Here is a 17,833-nt window from a genome sequence, read left to right as displayed (position 1 = left end):
TCACAACAGGATGGCTGGTCTAATCAGCTCTATCAAGAAGGTGCTTTCTCTGAATCCAAATCTTACAAAAGCAACAGGTTTTGCTTGCCCTTTTTCTTTTTTCTTCATTTTTATTTATTTATTTTTTTTTTAGTTTTAGCTCAAGTGAGTTCAAACCAGTTCACATCATGATTTATAAAGGCATGACAAAGAATGAATTTATAATTCTGCAGGAGTTCAGAGGGTGTAGCACAGAGCCAACACACAGGCAACTAGCCAGCTGCAGAACACAAGTCAGGATCGGCAGTGTAGCTTTATTTAGGGTGCCAGTACCCAAAAGCATCACATTCTGGACTGCACGGTATACAGAGTTCCTGAGTGACTGTAGACTGATTAGAAGACAGCATGCAGGATTCAGTTCTCCTCCCAGTGGAGGAAGATGAGTGAACTTTCTATGAAGTACGGTTCATGTAACTTGGGTATCAGCGTAATTCTTAACAAACCACCAATTTTTAATCCTCATTTATCCATCTCATTGGGGAGCCTTAACTTTCTGATACATCTATTAAGCTACTTCTACTGCCCAGCAGGGGGGTATAACAGAGTTCAAGTGGCCAGTATTAATGTTGCTTCATTCTTAGTGCTGCTGTATTTGACAGAGAAAGGAAATATGCACAGCTGCTTCTCAAAGAGGTATTTTACCACAACGTGAGCAGAATTTGTGCCACATACCACTGATCAGTTTGAATATTTCTAGCCTTCTGTTACGTCTGAAGGTACTTTAGGCTTGAGGCAGCTGGACATGGTGACTGCAGGTCTCAGGATTATTTTAAATTTTACTTTTATTTTTCATAAGTCTTTTCCTTCCAGTCTCTGTTAAATTGAGTTTGAACCTGCACTCCTGAGCACTGGTAATCTTGTCCATAATCTTTGTTATTCGTGTAATCTTTGAATGCTCTTATGGTATCCTCTACTCAGCAGCCTCCATCCTGTGATTCCTCTGGAGCACACAGTGCCAGGCCTTTAAAGACACAATGTATGTGCCTGAAACCTGTGTTGGTGCTGGTACTCCGGGCAGCAGGTGTTTTCAGAGCATTCTCTCCTGCAGATATCCTTCTGGCAACTAAATATGCCTGCTTCACTGTGTTCAGTGCTATGGCTTGTTTTGTGTTGGCTATTTTGTAATGTTCTGTATGTGTATGAAAAGATAAAGTTCAATTAGTCCCAGTAAAATCTCCCAGTCACGGATACTCACTGGACGAGATAAGGTATATTTTCAGGGATGGTACATAGTGATCTACTATTAAGTTTGACTTGATTTAATTCCTCACTGATGATTTAGAAGAGTTGAAGAGTAGAACAAGTTTTGTAGTGTGACATTTTTAAATGATTCTCTTTGAGGAACTCTTAGAGGGAAAAGGGGTTTATGGGTCTGGCTGAACATAAAAATGAAGACGCAACGTAGAAAATAATACACAGAATAAATCCAGACAAAGGTGGGTTCCATAAAACAGAGGAAAAATAGTCCTAAATTACCTGGGTCATTCTTCCAGCATGCTCTGAGAAGCCACTACAAATCTGTATGAATGATCTGTTAATGTGTTTCCATATGCTCTGCTGCTCCGAAGCAGCTCATATTGGCTGGAGCAAATCAGTGGCTTTATATGATCAGGTACATGGAAACATATCTTATAAAGATCAGTTTAAAACTGTGGGGTTTAACTATAGATTTCTTCTTGCTCCAGAGACATCCATAGGACATGAAGCAAGCATATTTTAAAAACACAGCAGCTGTGAACCCTATTTTTTAGCCCAAATCAAGAGGGTTTCAATTTTTTTTCTCCCTCCATGTACACGGAATGAAATTTTCCATTCAAAATAGTTTTCACAATTGCCCCTCTGGGGGTAGAAGCAACTCTCAGTAGGAGCTGAGAGACTACAGTGCACTAGTTGAGAAATAGCTGGTGGAAAGGTGTCATATACTAAACATACTTCAGCCCAACTGCCCCTGCTCTGCTGGAGGTTCCAGAAAAGAAAAAATATAAGGAGTGTAGAGAAGTGGTGGGAAGAAGAAAAGCCTCTCTCCTACTGTAGGAGTAAAAGAAGTTTAGCTCTCTTACGGTCAGCATTGAGGACAAACATGAAACAGCAAGGAGATAAGAGAGTGGTTAGCAGCTCCAGTTTTCTTTTCCTTGTCTAGCAGTGTCTGAGCTGTGATAAGTGAAGGACATCACCAGCGAAGGAGACCAGCCCGCGTGACCCAGCTCTTCTCCCTACCTCTGGAAACAGGCTTCAGGCTGTGTTGGGTTCAGATAGCACCACAGTCACACAACATCTGAAGGAAGTTACACAACTTACATATTTAAGGTAGCAGGCAGATAAATCATAAAATAATCCAAAGATGCCATGTAAATAAGTTGTGTTATATGTAGAGTAATGCTGTATCTGTAGCTTACTCTTGCAAAAATATACATCACTGCCAGAGTTCATGGAGAAAAGGGTGGATTTAGGGGAGTCTCTGAGCCTAAGAGGGAATGAAAATGGAGTGTGTGTGACTCAGACAAAACTGAGTTAAGAAAACAGTATTTTCACCCTCAGGGAATAGTTAAATCAATTTGAAAACCTTTAGTTTATTACTGCAGGCAGCCTAATGGAGAGGTTTCAGAGTAAAAATAAAGTTACAGAGGTAAGGTGGTAAGGTATTCAACAGGACTGAAATTCCAGAGAAATCTGTGGTGCCCAGCGCAGTAAATATGGATTTATTTAAGCCTCTCTCCTTAAAAAATACTAGCCTAAATGACACTGGCCTATCTATCTTCCTTTTGCCATATTTGGTGGTAATAAATATAGTCACTAGTACATTTCAGTTAAGGACTCACTCTTCCCAAGCCCATTATTCTTTAAGGTCTATCACTCTCCAGTGTGACCTCATGAATAAGAAATTCTCAGTAAGAAATTCTCTCCAGAATGCAGCAAAAGGAGAGACATGACTTCAGGATGTTATGGAGTGGCCTGGATTCTCAAGCTGCTAGAGGAGGGGAAAATGACTGGCAACTCTGGCATTCAAAGAGGTATGTGTTTTGCCTTCAAGGACACAATCCAGCACTTTGACTCAGAATGAATCAGAAACGTTACACAGATCTGATTTCTAATTTTCTAGATTTTCTAATGCAATGTCTCAAAAGAGACATTGGTACTATCCAACACGGTACAGCCCAGAAAATATTGATTAGTGGTTTTGCTGCACTTAAAGCAATCATTTCTCTATGAGGATCATGTAAAGAACATGATTCAGAGGAATTGTGAATGACATGCTTAATTTGGGTACCACCTCCCAACCTCCTGTAAGTGCCTTTGGTTCTATGTAGCTGTTTCCAAGAGAACCAGTTAAACAACTGCTTGAAGGTCATATCCTGCAGATGCAGGAAGGTTGAGACAGAGGAGTCCTACAAGAGAAAGAAAATAACAAATATAAATAGCACAAATTGAATAATGGTCAATACAAGTATAAAAAAATTATACAAAGAATCCAGATATGATCCACAGGACAAAGCATGAAAGGCAAAAAAGGCTGCAAGACAGCTGCAGCAGCAGTTAGCTCCTAGCTGACAGGATGGCACTGTAGCAAAAGTATCTAAAAAGCTTGTTTGTCACATAAGAAACTATTTCTTGAGATTTTTTCTTCCCTGAAAGTTAATTTTCTTGATAACTAAAGTTATCATTCTGTAGTCATTCTGGTTAAGTGTTTCAGATGTTTCTTAATGGTGCTCCAGCCGTATATTTTTAGATGCTGCTAATCAGAGTTCTGAAACTGAACCACCCAAACCATGGTGCCAAAACACATGTCTTGGTAAAGCTGAATAGCAGATCTTACTGCCAACATTTATCTTGGATGCTTGAATATGTTGAGAGCGCTGCTAGGAATTTAAATAGGAAGTATAAAGGCAAGGCTGCTTGGGGTCTCTTTAGCTTGCAAAAGAGAAGACTGAGGGGTGACCTCATCAATGTTTACAAATATGTAAAGGGTAGGTGTCAGGATGATGGAGCTAGGCTTTTTTCAGTGATATCCAGTGATAGGACAAGGGGCAATGGGTGTAAACTGGAACATAGGAAGTTCCACGTTAACATCAGGAAGAACTTCTTTACTGTAAGAGTGACAGAGCACTGGAACAGGTTGCCCAGGGGGGTTGTGGAGTCTCCTACACTGGAGATATTCAAGGCCCGCCTGGACAAGTTCCTGTGTGATGTACTGTAGGTTACCCTGCCCTTGCAGGGGGGTTGGACTAGATGATCTTTTTAGGTCCCTTCCAACCCTTGGGATTCTGTGATTCTGTGATTCTGTATGTTCCACTGGTTTTATGATATTTTGCCTCAATCATCTCCCAGATCTTTACCAGGAGGCCCTGTCCCTTCAGGATGAGACAGGAAGACAGTGGTGGAGTAGTGTGACTCTATAAATTTGTCCTAAATCTTTCACTGAAATAAGAAAACCCCATGGGGTGTTCTGAATTCAGCATCTCTGAAAGAAATATCTGCCATTGAAAAACTTCCAGCTTCATCTTTTGCCATCATTCAAAGCACTTTGTAACACTGCCTACAAGACAGGATACTTTGTTCAGACATGAAGAAACAGAGACTTGTGACATATTATTACTATTTCCTATTGCTTTTCACATGCTTTGGAAAATCGGAGATTCTGCAAAACATTGTTTGCTGAAGTCATCTGGGGTCAATGACTGCACATGTTGTAATGTCTGCTGTAGTCTAAACTCACCTCTCTCTTCCCTGAACATTAAAGGCAATCCGAGCTCTGCAATTTGAAGACAACCTGGACTGGATTCTCTGTGACCTATTTTTGGCAGGAACAGAAACCAGAACAACCACTTTGCACTGGGCACTGCTCCATATTTTGACTAATGCCAGAGAATAGGGGAGACTAACGAGGTCACATGCAAAAACCACTTGAACTGTGCTTTCTCAGAGAACACACCAAGGTCAGCACAGAGCGTTTACCTTTACGTTTACCTTGGAAAACTGCATTCAACTGGAAATTCGTACTCTCTGTGAACTGACAAACACATCTTTGATTCATTGAGAATCATGGACCCACCCAGGCCCATCAGCTTCACCTTGCTGCACTGCACCTTAGCAAAAAGTAGTTATTCTTTCTTCCTTCCTATGAGAGAATGAAAGCAGAGGGAGGTGGGCATGTAACAAGGCTGTAAGGTGACAGTAGAAGAGTGCAATGTGCCTGCAACTGTGTTGCTGAGCACAAGGAATTGCCTAGGCCTCTCCCAGGGTGGTCCTGATGAGGAAGTAGTGCTCTCAGTTGCACATTCAATGAGAGAGGAACTCCCATTCATAACATCCAGCTGCAACACAGGATTAAAAACATTCTTCCTTACAGGTCACCACTTTTGTCTCCCAGTACAGCCTCTTCTGAGCAGTGTCAGACAGTCTGGTGAAAGTCCTTCAAATTCCTGATACTGAAGATGGACAAAACTAAAAAAAAAAATCTCTCAGAGAAAGGTTTGATTTGGGCAGAAAGCAGTGCTGGCAATTCCTGGGCTCTTTTCCATGGTCTTTTGAAGTATTTTGCAATATTTTGCTGTCTTTCACAATGTTTCTGAAGAATATCAAATCTATTAGATTTGGTTTTAGTCTTCCATAAATTTTTCCCATTATTACATCTCTCCATCCTGGAGCCATCCATACAGTTACTGCATATAAAATCTTATTAGGGCATTAGCTGAGAATGCTTTAGTGCATTAGAAGGAAACAATCACCAGAGACTGTAATATAATTTCTGTACAGGGTAGTTCTCTGTCTACTGTCACTGGAATAGTTAACTGGAATGTATTTGTGACAGCAAGAGCCCTAGGAGCTCAAGCAGGAGGGACTCTGAAGTGGACAGGATACAGATACACATTTGCACTGCAGCTAAAATGATCAGTGAGTCTGCCAAAAGGGGTGGTCCTGCCTCTTTTGTCCTTGGCCATGTTCTCACACTGCTTACTGAGACAGCAGCCAGCAGGTGAGTGTGTTCAGACTGCTGAGCCAGCAGAAAACTGTTCCTGCAGATAAAACCAAAAAGCTTTCCACCAGATCAGCCATATGAATCCAGTCACTTTACAGCTCTGTGGTTGCTAGATCCAGCCCCAGTGAAAGGGAAAATGAAGGGATGCGAGTACTTGTTTTCAAGGCATCTTGTTTATACATAGATTACAGGCTGGCTATACTATGAAACCACATGAAGCAGCTTTCCCAGAATCATAAAGATCTGTAGCACAACAGGGAATTGAACCAGGTCTTTAAAGTCCAAGTTAATGTCCACAGCGGGGTACCATCCTTGTTCTCACTGTGATAGTCAAAAAGTGGCCCACCTCAGTTCACCTGTCCTGTTCTTCCTGTTCATTCTGTGCACAGCTCAAGGGACACACTCCGTTTGCAATCACTTGGGACTAGACATGTTAATTTGCCTGTGCTGTCCAAGTGCTCCAACAGGGCTAGTGCCTGTGGGAGTGTGGATCTGGGGGCTCTCCAGCTAGCAGGTCACAGCTGAGTAAGAAGGGACATGAGGACAGCAATTTTTCCTAAAAGTAAATTTTTTGTGGGTGTTCTTCTCTTTCTTTGTGTCTGGATTTCTCTGATATTTCTGAACATCCAGAGGGCCAAAGGAAGCTACTTCCAGAACTGACTCTGCTACACTTAACTGGCAAGCTGTGAACACTGAACTTCAAAATTCCCCGTGAAACACTCTTGAAGGTACTGATACTTTTTATAGTTTTATGAATATTTCAGGTGTAGACTCCTAACATAACCTTGGCTAGAATGTAAAGCATCTTTCTGTTCCTTCCTGGCTTTAGTGTGAACTGTGAACTTTCCAGGCAGAACTTCAAGCCCTGTGATTCCCTGTTGGACTTTAGAGAGGAGTAGCGGTGAATGAAAAGGGCCTGCAGCAACAGCTGGAAATGGTGCAAATCGCCGAACAGTTTCCAGTAAAAAATAATGCCTAAGGAATTCTGTCACTACAGAACAAGTTTCAAGGAGGGAGGAAAGGAAACAGGAAGAATAAGCAAAACTCATCAATGAGAGGCAGATAGCAAAGCTTATTTGCTTGAGCATTGAATCCTGTACCCCTTATTTTGGCTGTTTGCCACTTAGACAGCCACTGGCTGGTTATGTCTTGGCACAACAAGGCCCTGGGAGGCTTCCTGAGGCAGAGGCCTGGCCTGGTCAGTGTAGGAGCAGAAAAGCAGGTGAGACTGCAGCATACTGGAGGTGTTATTGCTCCAGGTCAGTCCTTCCCATTGGAGATAGGCATGAAGGGGAAAGGACAAACAAAAGCTTTGTTACCTGTGGTGTTATGATTTTGAAGATTGCTCTAAGACAAAAGTTTATCTTCACAGAGTTCTGCTTGTTTTGGGAAGGTGTTGCAAGTGTCAGTAATCATCAGAGCTGATGCGCACTGCAAAACAACCAGGTTGATAGAAAAATGTTAGTCCATTTGAATACATAAGTAAGCAGTGGCACAGAACCACACCTAGGTGACATTATATGTACTATCTGGTATGGCAGAGTATCAACACACTGGTTTTCTGGCTTTTTTATTTTTCTCCCTTGGAGAGTGTAGAGGCATAGAAAGATGTGTGAAGTTACTGACATTCCTCAATGTGCCCTACACACTGCATCTACCAAACAAAACCCATAGGACCCTTTTCTTTCTCCATGTGCAGTTAGAGGAAGGATTCTTGCTCAGGATTCATGCTATGACCGCATCTCTGGCTATTCTGAGAAATGCAGCAATGTTGGTGAAAAGGAGTCTGTAAGCCTAGGATATATGGGACTAGAAGCAGCAACAAAGGCCCATATTTTCCCATGTACAAGAGAAACAACAGGCTCTGCAGTTCCTTTGGGTACTAGATGGAATCCAACTCCGGAATTCAAGCACTTATTTCTTTTTCCCTCTCCATCTTACTTGGGCTATTAAGGCAAAAGATTGGACTCCAACTGGTGTGAAAACAATTATTCAAATTACTCTCCCTTACAGAAAACAGCCATTGCTCACAGCAAGTGGCAGCAGTAGGTGCCCGATCACATTTGCATGCGTTTTCAGCATGGTCAGCATATTTTAGAATCCCTAGCTACACCTTTGTTTCCAAAAATTGCAAAGGAGGAGCCTTTGCCTGCACCCGCCTCCAGAGAGATGTAAACCTGCTTATAGATGTTCCTGAACCACATATGTGAGTTCAGCAATAGAACATCACCAGTGGATTCCAATGAGCAAACTGCGGAAGCAGGGTACATGGAAACTGCTCAGCTTTACAGATGGTGTATTATTACCAGATCCCTCGAAATCCCTACAGCAGAGATATGCCTTTTCATCTTTCAAGCCTCCATCATATATTACCAGAGTGCTGCAACTGCTCAGAAAAACCTTTGGAGGTCATCTAGTACAACCCCCCTGCAATGAGCAGGGACATCTTTGACTAGATTAGGTTGCTCAGACCACATCCAGCCTGGCCTTGAATGTCTCCAGAGATGGCGCATCTAGCACCTCATCCTTACCTCCTATCCCGTACAATCACAGGCTACCTGATGTTCCTATCTGAAATCCTAAACCTTTGAGCAAGGTACCACTATCTTGTCTTCCCTCCCTCTGTGAAATTAGGCCTTTCTCAACCACTCAGGGTTGAAGAGTTTAAAACTGGTCTCTAGTTTACAGGTGTCAGAGACAGTTCTGATTTGCAGAACTACTGAGAACCCAAACTCTGGTAGCAATCAGTAGAATATGTAGGAGCTAAGTCCTTCCCAAGCAGCTCATGATACTCAACACATCTCTGACAAGATACTCCAAATCAATGGCTGTTTGAAAAGTTTCGCTTAACTGCCTCACTGTGCGAGACTTAGCAAAGTTTGGCTTAATTGCCTCACTGTGCTAGCCTTAGCAAGCACAATACTCAGTCCAATGATGAGCAAACATTCCCATCTAATGGCTGCACATGTTAATTGCAGCTATAATTTCTACTTTAACGATGAAGGCTGTTCCTTGTGTAAGTACTAATACACCAAAGTAGCTGTGTGATCGGAAAATAAATAAACATGGAAAGATAATAAAAGCAATATTTATGATTTTGCAGTATCCATCAATGACCTCTGGTGGGGCACTGTAAATGGAATAAATCACATTCTGGGTAACATGACATGGTTGTTGTGATGATGGCTATGTGTACTGCTGATACGTGAATAACAGCCATGAATAATAATGAAATGCATTAATAACAGTGAAAGCCTTTTAAGATTTTAATAGTGAAACATGATTCCAACCTTTCATTTCCTGACAGCAAGATTAAATATCTCCCACCCATTCCTTGGGCAATGCCAAAGGCTGTGAAACAGCCCTTAGATAATAGATGGTCTTGGAGCTCTGGCTTAAGAGTATGACTAAGATGTGGAAGGGACTTTCTGAAAATGCCTCATATCTTTATGTCATCATGTTTCTTATTGTCTCTCTGGGTGGCCAGGATGTATGGTAGTACATACACACTCTGAGAGGAAAACACCACTGATACAGCTGAATGTGTTTCAAGCAGTGAAGGATGCCCTGGGCACGCAGAATAATTTTGTGAGAAACCTGTGTCATCTTTTTTTAGAGATGCTGTTGGAGGCTCTTACAGAACTTTCCATTGTTGTGTGTACTGAAATATTTTTAGCAGAACAAGCTGTTCAGAGAATGGAGTTTGGTACAATGACCTCATCTATTCTTAATGCCTCTTTTCAAGATGAGCTGCTTTTGGCAGCAAGATGAATGCAGCAGAACCACTGCTCCATGTCTTTCTCACACTGGGCCCCAAATATATATTCAGCACAAAAAATTCATGTGTTTCCCATTTACTTGCATAGCCTGGTCAGTTCTTAGTTACTGAGCATGTTACCAAGAAGTCTTCTCACTAAAAATGTAAAACTGTAAAAATGTCAGCTGGCAGGACCCAGCAGGTTTTGAGTGCTAGACAAAGAAGCAGAAAAGGAGACAGGCATGGAACTTGTTTCCTACAGAAATGGTAAAGTAGATGTGAAAAAATCAGCATCAACACCTCTGATTTCCCATATAAATACTGCTAGGGAACCTTTCAGACTCATGGTGGTAAATCTTGGAACCACTATGACTGCACCAGTCCTGCTTATGGAGGTGCCAGTCCCATACTTCTGCCCAGTCCTTCCCCATTCTGTTGCAGGCATTATCTTTGCCAATGGGCACACCTGGAAGGAGCAGAGACCCTTCAACCTGACGGCTCTTAGCAACCTAGGCCTAGGGAAAAAAAAGCCTGGCAGCCTGGCTTGCTGCCTGGTTGAGGTCTTTGCCAGAGAAAGAGGTGAAATATAGATCTGTAGGTGATTGTGATGACATGGGTTCATCCTCCTTGTTGCCAACCCTGCTTTTTCTACTGGAAGTAGCAATTTCTGCAGTAGGTTTGATGGGAGGTTTACACAGCTGATGCTTTCACAATTCATTCTGCCCTTGACTGGAACATCACGCCTGACTCACTGCGTTCATGCCAATCCTTTATGGGAGAAAGTGATAGATGAGTGAGTCCTAAATTGTGCTGATTATGCACTTTTCTATAGGATGGACTCTTTCCCTCACTCATTATAAAGGTGCCTGCAGAACAGTCTCCTAGTTAGACTTCTGCATCTTGATTCTTGCAGGCTCAGCTATTTGTGTAATCCCATGCAAATCAAGAGCAGGCTGGACAGGAGTTCAGTGTAAACAAAACGGCCTATGAAAGAAGTTAACGATGCAGCTTTCCTGTTTGTCAGCATGGATCTCTCTGTCCCACTCCTCTCTTCCATCAACAACATGATTGCTGATGTGCTTTTTGGACACAGTTTCTCTACAGAGACTGCCATGTGCCAGAGGCTGCTCGGAGGCTTCCAGAATTCCATGGCACCTCCTAGCTTTGGGTAAGCAAGGACTGACCTGTTCCCTGGAACTGTTACCAAAGCTTGACAGCATTTTTTGGTGAGCTGTGCCATTAAATGGTTGTTTGCCAATGCACAGAGTGGAAGCAGAGCTCTTAACTCTGCTAAAACCAGCACTCACTTCTGATCCCCCTGCAACCGTTCCTGACTTGCTTTGTCTACAGGCCCATTCAATCTCTTGCAACAGCTGCCTTCAGAGAGACTGATCTAATTTTATATTGACATTATTTCAGCACCAAGTTTGCCCTGGAGCCAGAATCAGGTTTTTCCTCTTAGCTTGTGCCTTAAAGAGTTTTGTAATATCCCTTATTTCCTGTGTTAAACTGGGCTGCAAGAACTATCCAGGAAAAAAACAACAACAACAAAAAAAAAAAAAAGACAAGCTAACATGGTTGTGGCTTTGAGAACTGCAGCCAAGTGTTTATTTAAGATTTAGCAGGAAACAGATGAATTTGGAAAGACTTCACATGGAAGAAAAACTGTATTCAAGGGCATTCAGATCACTCAAATCTGAAAGTTACTAGTGGAGAGCAGGCAATCTGGAAAGTTAACTGTAAGGTTACAATCATCCTTCACACACTTCCCTTTAAAATATTTTTTTTTTAAATCAAGTATTCATTTATCTCCTATAGTCAGATAAGTAAGACATCTGGATCATAGCAATGGTTAGGCATGGTTCTGCTGTGAATATTATAATGGGTTAAAACTTAAGCAGGGGAAGTTTAGGTTGGATATAAGGAAAAATTTCTTTACTGTAAGGGTGGTGAGGCACTGGAATGGGTTGCCCAAGGAAGTTGTGAATGCTCCATCCCTGGCGGTGTTCAAGGCCAGGTTGGACAGAGCCTTGGGTGACATGGTTTAGTGTGAGGTGTTCCTGGTCATGGCAGGGGGATTGGAACTAGATGATCTTAAGGTCCTTTCCAACCCTAACTATTCTGTGATTCTACGATTCAAGCTTTAAATGCACTATGAATCCAAGATGTCATGGTGTTCCTTGTGGTTGTGTTTCTGGGCACAGTTCTACAACAATTTCCTCTCACTGTTGAGGCACTTTAGCACTACGTTAATGAGACTGCTGCAGGCACTAACACACTTGCAGGATCTATGAAAACGATGAGATCAGGAACCACTAGAAGAGCTGGGTGCCTGCAGAGCCACAGAACTTCACTGATGCATATCAAGCTCATGTTAAAGGCAACAAGTAATTGCCTCTTGTGCAGCTGCAACATATTTAAAATGCTTGTAGCTAAGACATTTCCAGCTGCACTCCTACTTCCTTTTCCTCCTGAGATACTGTTCAGCTATTTCTTCATTTGAATTCAGCCTCTAAAGCAAAGTACTTTTTGAAGGTGCTGAGGTTGTGTTCTTTGGCAGCCAGCACAGAGAGAGTAATGTTGTTCCACCCTAGACTGAAAGAAAACTTACTGTACGCTGTCTTCCTCAGTCAGCAAGATTATTTTTTAACAGAGCTACATGGCTGCTGTCTTACCGGCTTCATCAACTCAGTATGCACTCTGTGATGAAAAGAAGCTCTGCTGATTGAGATTTGCTATGCTATTAAAACAGTCTTAAATCTTGTTGTCTGTCTCATATCTACAGGCAAAGGACGACCCACCCTCTACATCACAGATCTCAGAGATCATGTATCTCTTCATAGTGGGCTCAGACACCACCATCACCTTATGCTGAGCTCTCCATGATGGTGCATCTGGAAGTACAAGGTGAGAAATGTGTGTACCCACACTTATACATGTCTCTGTCCTTGCTCATGGCAGGGTAATAGACAAAATGCATTTGAATCAGAAGCCCTAAACCTGCAGCATAAGGTGTCTTGGGAATTTTGAATTTCTGCAGAGAGTCTACACATCAGATACCTTCTTAAATACTCCTTCTTCGTCCTTTTGTTCTGTAGAAGAAGTCCAAGAAGAGTTGGATGCTGTCATTGATCCATCCTGTGGAATTAAACATAAGAACCAAGTGATCTTGCAATATGCAAGTGTAGTTCTAAATGAGATTATGTGTTATAGCAGCACAAGGTTTATGAGTACCCAGGATACCACAGTGCAAGACCTCCCTATTACTAAGGAGATATTAATGCCACTAAGGTATACTAACACCACAAAGGTTTGGGGACAATCCTTAGACAGAGCAAAGCCAAGCAATAGATCTCTCTTATGTTTTGTCCCTGGTTGCAAAACTATCCAAAGGTGAGTTTGAACAACTTCTGAGGAACTCTTCACTGCGAATAGGATGCTGGACATTACCTACATCCTACAATATGAATAAACCTGTACACCTCTCCTTTTGCACAGCTTTACCAGTTTTCCATACAGTTTACTTCTATCATTTTAATATACAGGATTTCAAGTGTTAGATCAGTATAAAAGTACCAGTATAATAACCCTAGGCTTCTTTTAAATGGTACAAGCTATATATAAACCCCCCAGAAATTCTAGAATAACAGTGTCTGTATATGCATTTATTGCATCAGCAGAATGCTTTAAATCCATACCCAACCACATCTAGGCTGGCTTCCCAATGGATAAGATCTATGTAGCTTTAGGGGAACGTGTCTTTGAGAAAACCAAAATCAGAGTCAGGGTCTTGAGCAGGGCTGAGCCTGCAGTTCAGTGGTGGTTGGGTTTTTTTCCCCAAAGTGTCTGATTACTGCAATTACTGCATCCTCCGACTTGCTTGTCACCAGAGGCGAGAAGTCGGACAGACCCCTTAAAAAGTGACTGCCTGTACCAGAGACAAACGAACCCCGCGAACAAAACGGCACAGCGCCCGCACCCACCGGCTGCGCCGCTGCCCTGCGAGCGCGGCCGCCCGACTCCACACCTCGCCTCACGCCACACCCAACATGGTGGCTCTGTCCGCCCACCACACTCAAGATGGCGGCTTGCCCGCACTGGGGATCCCGACAGAGTGCGCACTCAAACGGCAACCGGGAGCGTTCTTGTTCCCCTTCCGTCGTCCGCCGTACTTATGGCGCCGTGGGGAAGCGCGGGTCACCGCTGGCGGAAGCGGCGGAAGGCTTTGGAGAACGGACTCGGCGGGGCGGAAGTCGCTGAGGTGGACGGAGGTGGCGGCGGCGAGCGACGATGAACAACAAATTCGACGCGTGAGTTGGCGGTGTGGCCGTCCCCAGTCCCCCCCTCCCCGCGGCGGAGGGCGGCGAGGCCCCGCGGCCTGCCGGCCCCTCCCCTCCCCGCTGGCTCGGCTGGATGCGATGAGTCACGGGGCCGCGCGCGCAGCTCCGTTCCTCCCCCCCCGGGCCCGGCCCGGCCCGGCCCTGCTCAGGCGGCGCTGCCTGGCTCCGAGGCGTGGGGGCAGGGGTCCGGCGGCGCCAGCCTCCGCTCGTGGCGGAGCGTCCCGCAGCGCGCACGGCCGTGGGGCGGGCCGCCTTTTGGCCCCGCTTTTCCCTCTTCTTTTCCGTCCCTTCGCGAGGAATGGGGTGGGCAGAGGGACCCGTGGGGTTCAGGTGTCCGCTTGCGTGAGGGGCTGTCTCTGCGTGCTCAGGGGCGTGGGGAGGTGGGCAGGGGCGAGTCAGCAGGGTTACAGTGACAGGGCTCTTCCTGAGCAGCTAGGAATCCAGACAAGTAGCTGGGGGTGTCTGTGGCAGATGAATGCCTGGTTCGGACTGCTTGAGTTTGTTCTAAAAAGGCATGTTGTTGCTTGCTTGTGCTTTAAAGTATGTGTCTGAGATGCCTGTGATGGACTCTGGGTATGCAAAGTAGTAGTAGATTTTACTCTTGGGGGTTGCCAAGTGTAGATTTCCAAACATGGGTAGCCCTTACGCTACAGAGGAGCTAAGCAGCAGAGACTGCTGGGGCTTGGTATAAACCTTCTCAGCTGTGCAACGTAAGACTCACTCTCTTTGTTCTGTTTCTTTATCAGTTTGAAAGATGATGATAGTGGAGACCATGACCAGAATGAGGAGAACAACACACAGAAAGACAGTGAGAAGGAAAAGAATGATCGAGAGAAACCACAGAGTACCACCAAGAGGAAGGTACAGTGCTGGCATCTGCATTCCATTGCTAAGGCGTGATGTTGGTGTGCTACAGAGTCAGTCCTCAGTTCAGGGATAAGGAAGATATGTCTTGGTGGGCTGTGGTAGCTTAATGCTCTGTTACTGTTACAATGAAGACAGGGGCTATGTTAGCATTTGGATAATTTGCTGTAGGTTTTGGAGGTGGGTGAATGAGGGGTGAATGCTCCCTTCACAAACTCAGCTAGTATTCTGCATGGGTTTTGAATAAAAATGAGAAATAAAGCTTTATTTAAAAAAGAAAAAAATTAATTTTTGGAAGAGGTCGTAGGGGAAGGGCTGGTTGACAGGGCAGTAGTGGCTTGCAGTTGCTTTACCAGGTTGTGTTTGTGCCACTGTTGTAATAACTCTTAAGGTGAGTCTCTGTATCTACAGTGTAGCCTAGTTAAGAAGCATATGTTCATCTAAGACAAGAGGAGAGTAGAGATTTAAGCCCTAGTAACTCTTGATACAACGTCAAGTGATACAAGAGAAGGGCTTTTTGGTTCATTTTTGTTTTAATGTCAATTTTGACTCTTGGTCAGTGAGTTCCCACTAAAGTCTTTTGTGCTCATTGGGAGTGTTTTTAATCAGAAATGGGTGTTTTGGAAATTGAAAAATGATCACTACCCACTGCTAGTGATGGGTTCCGCTGAAGCTGACATAACGAGTTCTGAGACTGATCCTCCCAGAGTGTTAGGGTGTTGGTTGCTTGAGGGAGTTGGTGTCACTGAAGAGTTATAATTGCGTTTGAATCATGGTTTGGTATAAATGGGTTCTGTTCTTCCCAGAGAAGGAGAGTGTTTGGGGATTTTAATTTTTTTTTTTCTTAATTTGGAATAATTAAAACTCTCACATTGCCCTTCTGGTTTGTCTTTTTCCCTTTGAGACAGGCACAGTTAAGGACTAAAGGAAAATTTAGTAATACTGCCTCTAATAGTTATGGAAGTTGTTTTTTTTACAGCCTTTTTCTGAACTCTAGTTATTATTTCCTTAGCCTTCTCTGTGCTGCAGATTCCTAATATTCTTTGGAATAGTCAGCTGCTGTTAGCCTAATCATCCATTTCAGACAATTATCAGAGATTCTGAAAAAATGAGGGTTAGCTGTTTGTTTTATAGCCTGTGAAGGCAGGAACATGTGGGCTTCTGATGCTACAAATGTAATTTTTCCTATTCCGCTTTTAGAGTGGGTCATAAGGGTAAAGGAAGCTTTTCTTTTCTGCAGGCTGTTGTCCCAGGGCCAGCTGAGCACCCCTTGCAGTATAATTATACCTTCTGGTACTCCAGACGAACACCCGGGAGACCCACCAGCTCACAGAGTTATGAACAGAACATCAAACAGATTGGCACCTTTGCCTCCGTAAGTATATCCCTGTTGTCCCTGTGCACTTGGGCATGTCATGGTCATTGTGGCTGGCTTGCTCCCTGTGTGCTAGGAGTATGTGCATGCAGGCTGTGCTCTCTGTTTTGTCAGGAGCAACAAGAGGAGAATGAATGGTATGCCATGACTTACATATGAGTTCTTGAATTACCTTCAGCAGATGACATGTCTTAAGCAGTTCTCCTCTGCCCTGTGCTAGCCATCTGTGCCTGCAGTATTGGTGGTAGCTGAAATAATAATAGAAAACTAAAAGAACTCCCATGTAGTTTAAAACCGCTAACTGGAGTGGAACTTGACAGGTAAGCAAAAGAAGGAAGGAACAGCTTTTCTGGATGCAGTATAGGTGTGAAGCAAAGACTGTACAGTTCCCCACACACACTTCTCCCCTGGCCATATTTCCACCAGTGTGTTTGGAAAAAGCATCTGGTGAGGTGTGTATACAAGCAGCTGGTGACCTGTTTTCTGTCTAGAAGTGATGACTGAGATGCAGTTTGGTGTTACCACGAAGTTTATTAAAAGGCAAGCAGCTCTCCTTTTCCCCTTTGATTCTTTGTCATTGTTTATTCCTGAAATCAATTGAGTGTATACTTTCAGTCTGTTTAATCAGTTAGACTTAACATTGATTTTTAGCTCCTCAGAGGAAGCAGATTAACATGTTGTGTTGTCTCCCTCTTGCAGCAAAGAATTTGTGGGTGCTGTTGAAGGTTGGAACTGCTAGATTTCAGTTAGGATGGAGAGATTCACGTCTGATAGTGTGTTTGGTTCCAAATTCTCTTTGAGGAGGAAGAGCAAGCTTTTGAAATAATTGTCTGAGCCTAAATCTGGGTTCAGATTTATTCTTTTCAGTAGAAAGCTCTGAAAGCTTTTAAGTGCTAACCACTAGAGGGCATATTCGCTCGATGTAAGAAGATAATTTTCACAGTGTATTTGGATGTGCCTGACAAAAATAGAACCCAGGTTTCTGACCCCACCTCAGTCTTGGTTCATAATTTTATTGGCTACAAAAGCAAATTCCTGCGTGGCTGGCAGAGGTCAGAGATTGGAGCAGAATTCCAAGTGCTGACCAGGTCATTAAGGTCTCTGATAAAGTGCTTGGGATGGTGTCTGGCCCCTCCAGCTTCACTGCTGGTCTGCTTAATAGCTATTGACTTACACAGTGGAATCCTCTTAAAATATGGAAATTAGTATAATGTCTTCAAGTGCCTTGTTTTCTTTTAAAGATCCATCCTCTCTAAAATCCTTTCTTATCCAGAGAATCCTAAAGGGTAAATATTTTATTTTTGAGAATTAGAAAAGATAATTCCCTTGCCTTCCAGCCAAATTGTCTGTAGTAGACACAGGAGTGCCAGAATGGAAATGGGTCAATGTGAAGTGATCCAGACATGGCAGATTGCAAAAGGAATGTTTCAACCAAAGTTCTAAATGGTTTCTTAAGATCTTAAACCAGCACCAGAATGTGT

At 43.3% G+C, this 17,833-nt stretch overlaps 1 protein-coding gene and 1 long non-coding RNA gene across 5 annotated transcripts in view; one reads left to right on the top strand and one right to left on the bottom strand.

Moving 5' to 3' along the window:
- Positions 1-2,589: 2,589 nt before the first annotated feature.
- On the bottom strand, positions 2,590-14,075 carry LOC136011876 (uncharacterized). The gene is made up of 4 exons (XR_010611493.1): positions 13,757-14,075; positions 12,834-12,911; positions 7,336-7,447; positions 2,590-3,425 (listed from the first exon to the last, which is right to left on the bottom strand). It is a non-coding gene; the product is annotated as an uncharacterized LOC136011876 (long non-coding RNA).
- Positions 13,955-17,833, top strand: part of EIF4E2 (eukaryotic translation initiation factor 4E family member 2) — a 19,077-nt gene continuing 15,198 nt past the window's right edge. For 2 of the 4 annotated variants that reach the window (XM_065674372.1, XM_065674370.1), the window contains exons 1-3: positions 13,955-14,083; positions 14,860-14,974; positions 16,218-16,352. In XM_065674372.1, the coding sequence (XP_065530444.1) occupies positions 14,064-14,083; positions 14,860-14,974; positions 16,218-16,352 (270 nt within the window). In that variant the 5' untranslated portion in view covers positions 13,955-14,063. Of the gene's footprint in view, positions 14,084-14,245; positions 14,417-14,859; positions 14,975-16,217; positions 16,353-17,833 lie in introns of those variants that run through there. The other 2 variants (XM_065674373.1, XM_065674371.1) reach the window with 2 other exon arrangements.

Source organism: Lathamus discolor, chromosome 3 (assembly GCF_037157495.1).
Source record: "Lathamus discolor isolate bLatDis1 chromosome 3, bLatDis1.hap1, whole genome shotgun sequence".
In the NCBI taxonomy this organism is placed as follows: Eukaryota; Metazoa; Chordata; class Aves; order Psittaciformes; family Psittacidae; genus Lathamus; species Lathamus discolor.
The sequence above is the reverse complement of the archived record's forward strand: the minus strand, read 5'-3'. Positions and strand labels throughout refer to the sequence as shown.